We start from the raw sequence: 12,594 nt of genomic DNA on the forward strand, positions 1-12,594 counted from the left end.
TTGGTTGATAATTATTTACTTCAAATCATCTCTGTTCATGTTATGCCAACTTAAATGTAATTTAAATTATCGTTTCCATCGATTTAAGAAGATTACGGAGTTTTTTCGAAGATGTGATTGATTTTTCCAAATTCCGTTCGAAAGTGACATACTAAGCTGCGTATTAACTAAACAATTTTCTTTATTTAAAAACATACTTTGTTTTGATCAGCACTGTGATGACTTTGAATATACTTATAATGCAGAAAATCGATGCAATTTAATATTTAGATATAACTATATTAGGAAGGGGTTACATCGGTCAAGGCTGTGATTATAGAAACATCAGGTAATCTTAACAACTAATCATAATTATTTTTTCATTGTTTCCTTATTATTGGTTTATTCTATATCTCGGGTATAGAGATTTAAAATACGAAAAATAACAAAAAAACAATTATTGATGCTCTTTGTTCATTGTAATAATTATTAAGCAATATGTTGATATAGATTCAAAACTAATGTTGTTTCATACAGTGCACAATAAAAAATGAATCTGTGTTTCAATAAATGAATGTATCATAGAAAAATAAGTCAGTCCGATTCATACGTGAATTGTTACATAATTGTTAAACATAATGTCATCTACGTCTAATCACAATTATTAGAGCGAATTTTCTGTGTTTGATCTTCTATCAATTGTAATATTCTTGATCATGCAGCCGTTTAAATCTCCAATAGAGCTACTTTCTTCATCATCTACATAAATGTTAACTTCATCGTAAATATGTTTATTACATGAAGAACTTTGGCCAATACCTAGATCAGTTTGCCTCATTAAATTGATAGCAATCACATTGTTTTTATCTTCAGTCGTATGAACGACGTTACACCGGTCCCGAACTCGTACTTCCATTAATTCTTTCTGATTTATAGTATGGAACAGTCGACTGTGTTTTTTAAGTTTTTGCGGCGTTGGTGTGATAACTACCGCGAGAGTACCGGGATTCTCTGTTCGAACTTCTTTTTGTAAACATTTTTCGTTCAGGGTTGACTTGAAACGATGGATTATATCACAAGCTTTATTAAAACTATCCTCTGAAGGATTACTTACAAAGATTTTTTTCGCTATTTTAAATTCCTTTTCCCTCAAACATTGAGTTCCAATCAATACATTATTAGATACAGACTGGTTGCGTTCAGCTGTTGTAAGATTTTTATCTCTTAAAGAACATAGGCCTTTCAATAAATCATTGGTTTTTGTTTTTTCTCTGCTACATTTTTTATTACCGTGTCCCTTAACCGAAGACAAACATAAATTAACCAATGCTTTTTTCAACCAAATTTCTCTTTTTTTTCTTCGAGAAGTTTGGGGCATCAGAACATCCCTTAGAAATGATGGACGAGTATGTTGTTTTTCTAAGTAGTCTTTCGAAGTCTTACTGTAATGATGAATTGACGAATTTTTCGTTTTTCTGAGTGATCGTAAAACAAAGTTGCACAGCTCTGAAATCACATAACATTCACATGTTTTAACAGATATTTGATTGGTACAGATATTGACTTACCGCTTCTAAATTTTCGTTTGTCGTGACGAGAATTGTAAGTAAAATTTGAAGGTAACGAGCGTACTTTGAAAATATTTGGTTGCAAATAACTCAGAGAATTGTCATAAAAATTTTCATGGAACATCGGGATCCATTTATCGTCAATACATTCATGATTTTTTATGACATGAGAAGAGTAGTATCTGGCATTATTTCTTAAGAGCTGTAATCCGAGACATTCACGTTCTTTCAAAATAGAATTAATCTCACTGAATTTTCTATTAGAAAACTCAAGCAACTCGTGTTCTGTAACTAGTTCTCGTTCTAATTGCATATCTATATTGAGTTCATCTTCTATTTGTTTATGGCTTTCTTCCAGATGTTTCATCAAAACTGCAACTACTACATTGACGAGAACGAATTGTGCCATAAGTACAAAAATGACAAAAAAAATGGGTGCTACAATTGAACTGACACAACAATTTTTTGAACAGTTTGATGAATTATCGCAATTATCGCGCAACGTGTCTTTCATAATACCATTCCAGTTGTCTCCTGTAGCAACTCTAAATAAAGTTAAAAATGCCATTCCAAAATTACCGAAATGGGCATGTTCACCGAGTCCTTGACATGGTATTTCATCGTTGCACTCTATGAACATACAGAAATTCTCATTTAAAATGAAGCAAATTAGAATCATAATTATTTGAAAATTTACCAAGTCTTCCAAACAATTCAACTCCTAATGCTGCGAATATGAAGAACAATAAAAAAAATAATAGTCCTAGATTCCCAACTTGAGGTAATGCCTGCATAACAGTGTCTAACAACGCCCGGATTCCTTTTGCCATTTTTAGAAGTTTAAGAACTGTGAAAAGACATAACATAAACAAATTATTTGGGAAATTAGTATAATATGTAAATATTGTTACTTATCACCTCGGGCTATTCTTAGAACTCGCATTACGCGAATTATGGTTGGATTGATAGGTATGATATTTGACTCAAGTTCTTCCAGAATAATTCCAACAACAGATAGTATCACAATGCCAATATCGAGTTGGTTCCATCTGTCTTTAAGATAAAGTTGTAATCCAAGAGCTAATAACTTCATTGATGATTCTACAATAAATACTGCAGTAAAAAAATAGTTGAATATCTTCAGTGCGTAAGATAGAGCTTTTGGCATCATGTAAAATTCCATTGCCATTGTCACAACATTCAGTCCGATCACAGCTGCAATGGCTAAATCAAAGTATTTTGATGTCACAATGCCGTGTATTGTCAATCTCGACTTAGAGTAATTGATGTAGTAAGGAGGTTCGTGCATTTCTGAAAAATAAGCGTCACATCATTATTTGCTTGATAATAACAAAAAAACTAATTTTGTAATATATACGACATGATTAACGAATGAATCATGGGTTTTTATTCGACAAAATTACAACAGCAACGATAATAAAATAGTTATTATCGACAATTTCAAAGAGTAATAGAAATCTTTGTTCGTTATCCTACGATTATATTGAGAATTTATTTAGAACGTGTTGCAATTTGCTACTCATACGCAATCATATTTTTCTAGGAAAATGAGTAGTTAAAAAGTAGATCTGTTAATTTATTGTGTCATTTTTAGGCTAAATTCAAGAATATAAATATACCAAAATATACAAGAAATATGAACAGTATGCGGTGAACCGCTAAATGACTCGTCTGTCCAGTCTAACTTTGTCCCAGAGTCGAGTGATGGTAAAGTACGTTGTTATCTTCATCTTTTTCTAACTTATGAGAACTTTCAAAAATTCTGAAAATTTCTAAAATATTCCAGAAAAATCCATGATGTGTATAACTACTACAATCAATCTTGAATGTACCAGAAAACTCCAGAAGGTGTGAAACTGTTAAAATGAAGTTAGTATTTGTGCCTTGGTAAAAAAAACCGATTAAAATTCATAATTTCCGATAGATTCTGATACACAATTCATAAGAATGAATAAGAACTCACCGGGTATATAAAAAGACCAAAAATAGTCTTACCACCATTCAATAAAAATTAATCAGAGTTTATGAGGATAAAAAAAATTTTGGTTAATTTTATAAATATATGTGAGAATAATTAAGAACAGTATGATAAGTTTTCATAAGAAATTATAGGTAAATAATATATTTTCATTTCTGAATAACTTCCATGAGAATGTATCAAAAGGATATCACAAGATGCAATAAGAATCGATTGGTAAAGTGACGACTTTTCCTTTTATAAAGTGCTATAAGATTTTGCAAGAACGAATACTATAAGACTTCACAAGAAACAATGAGCAAATAATATTTCTTGATTTCTGATTTGATTTATAAGAAACTACTAGACCATTTCAAATAAGATCCCATCAGAATTAATGAGTAAAAGATGCTATTTGATTCTATAAAAATGAAAGTCATTGGACTTTCCTACAGACACAACTAAATGGAATTGTTCTGATTCTAAAAAAAAGATAGCGATTGAATAGAAAAAAAAGAGTTCTATAGGTTATGAGAGTAGGGATTTAAACAAGGAATTAATCGATTCAATAAGATAATCCGACTCAGAACATTTATCTTTATTTCTAAATGTCGCAAAAGAATTCAGCATTATTGAATAGGTTGAACTCTTTCAACATCTAATAGTAAATACCCATTCTTTTGTTCTGAGTATTGTATCTACTGAAAAGCAAAATCACTTACTTACAAATTTTTATAGGATCTAATGACGAACGGTCTGGTTGTTTCTTCTAAGAATAGTTGATATGTTAGTAAAAATCATTCTATTTCTGCTTTAAAATACTTGCAAGGGAACAACTTGATAAATGTTTGAGTCGTTTTTAATTTTTAACTTGACTAAATCAGGCAGAAGTCATATTTTCATATTTCAACAAAAAACTTCTGGAGCAAATTCAAATTTACTTTATTAGTACACACCCGAGACAGCCGCACCGAGGTGGAGCATACTCCTGTTCCACCCTTCTCTCACTGCAGAACCCCCATCTCCTCCCCCTGAGGGCACCAATCAACAGGACTTGACCAGCAGAGAAGGTAATTTTCTCTCTCTTTTTGCACTCAACAATGCAGTCTATGATGTGGCTCGAGGGTTTACTCAGGTCAGACGAACACCTGTCAATCCTAAGTTAAGCCTGAAAAGACGCATCGAACAGATTGCAATTAAGATCAAGAAGGCTCGACAGGGTGCATCTCGTATTCAGAGTGTGATGGATCACTTAAATATTCACAGGCCTTATACGCCAAGAATTCGGCGTATCGTGGCGAGTATCAGACGTGAACATCACACTGTGAATACGGCCGTGTTACTGATCCTAAAGGAGAGGAACACAGGCAAAATAAGATCGCTAATGGCCATTAAGAAGTCATTAGCAAAGCGGTACAAGCGGCGAAGGGACAACAGATTGTTTCAATCTGACCCTTTAAGCTTTCTTAAGCCGCAAGCCCCTGTCACTTATGAGCCTCCGAGTGCAGAAAAAGTCGAAACCTACTGGACCGAAATATATAGTCGCGCTAGTGTGCTAGATGTAGACACTCCAGCCCTTCAACTTTTCAGAGAATTCTATGACGAACATCTATCACGAATTCCTGAAGAGTTTCAACGAGTCAACATTGAAGAGATCAGGAATGCTCTAAGGGGCACAAAGAACTGGGCTGCCCCTGGGCCAAATGCAATCCCCACCTTCTGGTGGAAGAAACTGACGTCATCCCACCAGCATCTGGCTTGTATCTTCTCAGAATATCTAGGAGGAGATACACCCATTCCTGAATGGCTCGTTGAAGGGCGTACTGTGCTGATCCCCAAAAGTGATGATCTGTCTAACCCCAAAAACTATAGGCCTATCGCATGTCTAAATACTCTCTACGAATTGTCTATAAAGATTTTGAACAAGAGGGTTTTGACTGCAATATAACTTTTAATATTCCAATACATTTATTGCTAGTGATAACTAAACTAAACGCAAATGTTTTTTACGGTTGACGACGGAGAATACAATACGATGAACGTTAGGAATATAAAAACATGGTAATACTCAACGTTGTTCTAAGCTTATTACTAAAGCTTGTTTAGAAACAAACTTATAGTTCATCTATAACTAAAAATACACTTTACTTAAATCGGACTCTTCTTGAACGTTTAGTAAATTTTCTTATGTCAGATAGTACCATTAGCCTATACAGAGAGAATTTTTAGATGTATTAGATGTATTCGACGTGTGCAAAACAGATAAATTTCCCGTTGAACACCCTACAATTTACGTCGGCACTGAATGCAATGTGCTGAGAAAATCTCAACTTGTGAATTAACCTAACCGTTTAAGGATAGGGATGATGGTGCCGGAACAGAGCAAACGGAAGTCAGGTTTTATAAAAAATAAAGTATTTTTATTTTAAGCACTAACAGGTACACTAAGTATACTGACAAACTTGTGTTGTTAACTAGGAAGACTGAATGTCGCTCAAAATCACTGAATGTCTATTTTTAATTATTGAATCTGAATTGAATGTTCAAAAAACTACTCAACTTGGTGTGTTCGGTATTATTGACCTCCCACACGAGCTCAGCACGCTTCTCAAGTTGAGCAAGAATGTGATTGTGCACGTGGCGTTAGCCTATCAATGCAATGCAAAATGAATCTTGATGAAATGTCTTGAATTACAATGAAAAGTCTTGAAATATTACTTGATTCTAGTTTTAGAATGAAGCTCGAATGGCTCTGATAATTTACAATTACTAGTACTGATGATTGACTCAAACTTGTAAGATTTGTTAAGAATGAATAAGAATGGCGTGTACACGTGAACGAGAACAGCGGAAGAATGGCGACAGGAACTTTATTAGTCAAAAGGGACACTGAAAATTAGTCAAATGATTGACTAAATTAAGAATTATTGATTGTTTGGTCGATTGGCTATCGACCCAGTCCCAAGATGGCCGCCGAAGTTCCTTTCAGCTGGCAAATTCAAACTGAGAATTAATTAATTCTCAACATAATGACATTCTCAAAAATAGGAATAATTTTGATCAGATTGAAGGGCTTGTAAAATGTACTATCTTACTATCCCGAGTCCTTTTATATCGTGTTTTACTGGCAAGATTTTACGGTAAATTCTTATTTGTATTATGCAGAACATGTGCTGAAATAATTAATCAGGGTAATTGTCATCATAATGATGTAGCCGAGCATTTATTACATGGTACATGGGTCGTTAAAGAAATGGGCAAAGCTATAGAGAAAGGCTATAGAGTTTTAAATATATTAGAAATATGGAAATATGAAATGATTCAATATAACCGTGATACAGACGTTTGAGGTCTTTTTACTGCTGATATTGACACAAAAATCAAACAAGAAGTAAGTAGCTGGCCAAAACAATGTGAAAACAATCCTATTGAACAAAAATTATATCTAGAAAATTATGAAAAAGCTGAAGGCATTAAATTAGAAAGGGAAAAAATAATACATAATCCCGGTTTGCGATCAGTTGCAAAATTATTTCTAAATCCATTATGGGGTAAATTTGGGCAACGTGAAAATCTTACCCAAACTGAAATAGTAAATAATCGTGTTAAGCATATGGAATTACTCACAAATCCTATGATCGATATCACACGTTTATACTGCGTTAATAATGATATTTCGTATGTGTCATACGTACAGAAAGAAGAAGCTCTCGAGGCACACCCTACTACAAATAGTGTCATAGCAGCTGACACAACAGCCCAAGCCTGTTTGAAGTTAGTCTTATCTAGAAAAATTAAGCACTTGCGCTTTGTATTTCGATATTGACTCATTTATTTGTATTTCTAATAGAAATAGTACAGATCTCGAAACAGGCAACTATCTGGGTGATTTAACTGATGAGCTAGAGAGCTATGGTACAGACAGTTAGATAAAATCTTTTATTTCTGGTAGCCCGAAATTTTAAGCTTACGTCGTACAAAAGCCGGACGGTTCGACAGCTACATGTAAAGTAAAAGGTGTAACCTTGAATTTTACAAATAGTAATTATATTAATTATGAAACAATACGCTCGTTGATTACTAGTGAGCCTACGACGCTTACAGTAATTTCGTTTGATGCAATTAGACGAACATTCTTCAATCAGGTTGTTACACGTTGTGAAACAGAAACAACCCGTATACAGAACAAATAGTGCCGCACTAAAGACGAGTTTCCAACACTTCCTTTTAGATATCGAACAAGTAATAAAATATAAAACATCTTTCAATACCATAGCACTGTATTTTTATAATTTTTACTATGTATTTATAAGTCATGATTATGTTGGGCTGAAGTAAACATACATTGATATATATCAATAATATGAAAAATAAAAATAGTGTATCTTATTATATTTAATTACGTTTGCACAAAAAAATTATTGGCTATGAGCACGTGTATAAGCAACGGTGTCAAACATTGTTGTGTAATACACGTAGCTCGTAGCATCAAATATATGCCTATCTTTTTTCTATGCCTTCATGTTTTGCTGTGTTATTGTGCTCTTACTTGAACAATTTACAGCTCAAGCGCCGCGCCTATAACTAAAAGGAAAGTTTGAGCATACATATCTGCGCGTAGCAGCCGTAAATACGACAACGCGTTCGTACGAAAACGGCCTTCCGCTCACGGTTACCAGAGAAAAAACCATGTGAATGATTACGTCTCAGCCGAAAATTCAACTCATTACCCATGGCAAGACAGGCTGACACTGTACCCACTTGACCATCGTGTCATTCTCCAAGAAATCATTTTGATATCTATTAGTAGTATGGACAAATTTTACGCATCTCACTCCTATCCCTACCACAAAGTGGCAATGAATTTGTGCTAAGCGGAGCCGTGCCGCGGGCAGTAGGGGTAGGCGCGTAGCGCGAAGTGGAGGTTTATATCCACATATGTAAAAATAATTATTCTGTATAATTAGAACGTTCATTGTAAGTAACTTTGTTTTTAATTATAAGAAGTATCATAAGTAGCTAAATTACATGCAGTTGTCTTAATAATTTTTATATTTATGTATTATTGACGCATGTGCATAACAGGGGTCCTATACTGCACTTGAAAGCCTGAGATGCATGAAAGAGCATTGACGTGCCATTACGTTGAAAAATATAACGCACGACTGAACGGCAGTGCCTGTGGGCAGGCCGTTGCACAGACGCAAGTGGTGGGGACGACGGGTGGTGGGACTAATGCTACCGCTGTGAGCTGTCTGAGCGCAGTTTTTAGCGTTTGGATCCGCCTGGCCAGGACTTATGCGCAGACTATTGCCTGTGGTACGTATAAACACGTGTCTTGAGGTGTGATTTTCTTTTCATTATAAACAGAGATGTTCTTTCAATGATTTATGTTACTGTTGCATATATTTTTACATTATTTCTTAACATATTAAGACGTAGAAATACATATTAAAAATTACAAAATACAATGTCTAGAGTCAAACGATTTACGTGTCACAACTAATTATTCATTCGATAGCCAGAAGGAAGTCTTAAAAGGCTGTCTCAAAGTTTTTTCGGTTTCACGGGGTGTAATGACTCGATTAAACGGCGTTCTTCTCATAGCCTCGAAAGAAATAACAATGAGCTCTGCACGTTCACCAGTAGTTAGCGACCGTATTCTTTTATGATTAATATAATTACTTTTCATGTAACACAATGTCACTTCTTTAACTTTACATACCTCAATAGTTAAGCCATCAGGTTTCTGCACGCGATATGCATAAAATTGTCAACTACCAGAAATGAAAGATTCTATATAACTACCGACGCCATAACTTTCTAGCTCGTCGGTTATCAAAGAAACCTTGAATATCAATTACAAACTTCATTTTAGATACAAACAATTCTTGATACTTAAAACGTATTACAACGTGAGCGACTCGTTCAATACTGAGCACTTCATTGAATTATATAATTGTATTTCATCGAATATGTACTCAACCAGCAAAATCCACAATAATTTGGCGGGATAAATCAATTCAAGTATACTTTCATATTCAGCGTAAATGATACAGTTTATAGTTGAAGCTAGGGCATCATCAAAGCGTACCTCAAGACGCACGCTGCTATGGAGGATCAAATTCTAGTGTGCAGTACTATTTGCTGAGAGATCAGGTGTCAAGTCAAAAGCAAATAAACAATAGTCGTTTCGATAATCGGTGCGGCTAATTCCGTTTCCTTCGTTAAGAAAATGTATTCCTGCTCCTAAGAATAATGTATGATAGCAGTCAACATACAGGGAATTCTTAGTAAAATCCGGCTGTAGAAGCTTTGAGGGTATGTGTCGTCGATCGACATACAAAGATTGATAATTAATTTTATAATGATAAAAATTGAACAGACTTAATTTCCGATCGCCGTTAAAAGCTTTATTATCAACAAAACCAATGATTATTCGACATGGTAATTAACCAAGAATAACATTGTCAATAGTTTCACCATGAACACCTCCATGTATTAAAATAGCTTAATCTTCCACACATGTAGACGAGTCTTTTGCTATCGTTTTTGTTAGAGTACGAGAATGTGATGGCAAAATACCCGGTAATATTTTCACACGTCTCATTCTTACAAAGGCCTCAATTATGTCAACTTTACATTCAGCGTTAGACGCGTCTATGAAACAAAATGAATCTCGGGATTTTGTTAAGTGTAAACTTATTTTCACGCCATCTATTGAAAAGCGTTCTTAATTAAACACGTCACGACGTAAATGCCCAAAAAAAACAAACATTTTTCCATATAATAAATATTGACGATGTTTTTTCAGCCCTTTATTATCATCAGTGAGACTGTTTATTTTACAGGGTGTATTTTGATCCCAGCCGACGGTACTTAGATGTAAATTCTCCACGTCTCGTCCATAATTTGAGAGTGTTTCAATGTAGGCCCTATAGGCGTATAAATTGTTAGGAGGTGATACACATTTTCGGTTAAAAAGAACTTGATTAAACATAGAATGCACAAAATTATTTATAGGCGCGACAGCAATAGGTGGAGAGCCAGCTTTAGGATCACATTCAGCCATTAGCGTATAGTTGGCTGTAATTTTGACTTTTAAATTCAACATAGTATGCGCAAGGTCTATATATTCACTTCCTCGACCTTGAACGACGAATTCGATAGGAGAATTATCCGTTAATGATGAAATTGGCTTGTAAAACACTAGTTGAGAGCCTTCACTTGTTGTATGTGTAGGTGGAACAGAGAATAATTCCAACTCTGTTTTTGCACATTTACATGAATGTACATAAAGAAAAGCCATAGTTATTCTTCAAATACATTTGCCACGCACCGCGATTTCTTACTTGCCTTTTTCAACTTCTTCAATTTCCTCGTCTTTCTTTTAATTTCAGGGTCTTTACTCTTCTTCTTTTCTTTACGTGTCTGCTTTTTTGACTTTTTTGGTACGGCGTTTTCTTTTCTTTTGAGAGCCGATGTTCTTTAAACGGCTGTCTATTGTCTCAAATGAACTACTAATTTCTTCTTTGGCTTTACGTTTTAAATTTCGCCCTGACTCTTTTGCGCCACTCTTCAAGAAGAGCAGTACACTCTTAAATAAGGCGCCCAAAAGACTACCGATACCATGACCTCTCTGATCAGGTGTTCTAATGTAAATTTGACTGATGCCACTGTAACCATTGCGACCAAGGCCACGCTGTGGAATATCGTACTCAATTTTGTGATACATATCTATTTTAGCCTTTTGAAGTGTAGCATTACTGTCAGTGTACCGTGTTCAAATAGTATAGGTTTGACATACTTGTCGCTTATATCTATTCTAATTATACGAATATCCGTTTTCACTAGTGGTATGCAGCGCATTGCGAAAATTAACCTTTTTTTTGTTCATCCATATGCACAGTTATGCATATCAAGAAGCACAATACGTAATAATGGTGTCAATACATCGGTTGTTATATAATTTTCACAAATATCTGTATAAACAAATAAGCTGCATGGTAGAGATGCGAAGATGCTCGCAGGGTGTGTGCTTTAAAGATACCCAATCACAACTGTCGTCGCAAATCATTGTAGATTTAACATAACTACCAGGATTTACCATCCATCTTATATGCTCGTTGATAATGTCGATATTATTTAATTCATTAGTTAGATGCTTCGGTGTTTGATATACACCAGCAGGAATAAACGATTCATGATTTTCTGCGTTGTCAAAATTATAAGTATCAGCAACGTATTTTCTCACTAATTCTAGGATATCGACGTCATATATGAGTAAAGAAGAAACATTGGCATGTTTTGCAGGTGCATTTAGAAAATTCGTAGAAATACTTATTTCTTTCAAGGATACGTCCCACTTCTCAGGTAATTCTAGAGGATGTAATAATTGTGTAACAAAGTCCGTTGTTGTATTTTCGGGAAAATAAATCAAGCTACTATTACTGGGTAAAATTATGTGAAACTCGTCTTTTTGCAGTGTCATTTTTATTTCCTCGATTTTTGACTCACTCTTGACAGCTCTTCTTTGTAAAAAATACCATCTATATTTTGATGGTTCAGATCTTGAAGTGCGCAATTTTGTTGCACTGTGTTTAGTATTGTCAGCTGAGATAATTTCCTGTAGAACATCAATGTACGTTTTTTTAAGGTGCGATTAAAGCGTTCAACAATAGCGGCTTCAACATCAGGATTTCTCACTGTTCTGAAAATAATTTCTTTTTTATTTAAAACTTTATAAACCAATATTGTCATTATAACTAGCAACATTACGTAGATCAATTAAATCTGTCATCGTCTACATGTCAAACGTTATACACCCGCCTTGGGGAATGACACCTCGTCATACGATGTAAAGTATAATTATTTTGATTTTCTAACGATTTTTTTATTTTATCACGAGGTGTATTTTATGCATAATTGAACAACTGCGTTGAACCAGAAAGGCCTGCGAGATGTTCAGGACTATGATATATTGTTTTTAGTGCCGCTATTACTTGAACAAATATTTCCACCAACGCTTGTTACACTCCGGCTGTGAAAGACCTGATCCTCTTTGGGATT

At 34.5% G+C, this 12,594-nt stretch overlaps 1 protein-coding gene across 5 annotated transcripts in view; it reads right to left on the reverse strand.

The window, feature by feature from the left end:
• Positions 1-260: 260 nt before the first annotated feature.
• Ca-alpha1T (Ca[2+]-channel protein alpha[[1]] subunit T) overlaps positions 261-12,594 on the reverse strand; it is a 400,576-nt gene continuing 388,242 nt past the window's right edge. For all 5 annotated transcript variants that reach the window (XM_035079824.1, XM_035079822.1, XM_035079823.1 and 2 more), the window contains 4 exons: positions 2,466-2,858; positions 2,245-2,394; positions 1,548-2,177; positions 261-1,485 (listed from right to left, as the gene is read on the reverse strand). In XM_035079824.1, the coding sequence (XP_034935715.1) occupies positions 644-1,485; positions 1,548-2,177; positions 2,245-2,394; positions 2,466-2,858 (2,015 nt within the window). In that variant the 3' untranslated portion in view covers positions 261-643. The remainder of the gene's footprint in view (positions 1,486-1,547; positions 2,178-2,244; positions 2,395-2,465; positions 2,859-12,594) is intronic.

This window comes from Chelonus insularis, unplaced genomic scaffold (genome assembly GCF_013357705.1).
Source record: "Chelonus insularis isolate UGA/USDA-ARS -01 unplaced genomic scaffold, ASM1335770v1 contig_25_pilon, whole genome shotgun sequence".
Lineage (NCBI taxonomy): Eukaryota > Metazoa > Arthropoda > Insecta > Hymenoptera > Braconidae > Chelonus > Chelonus insularis.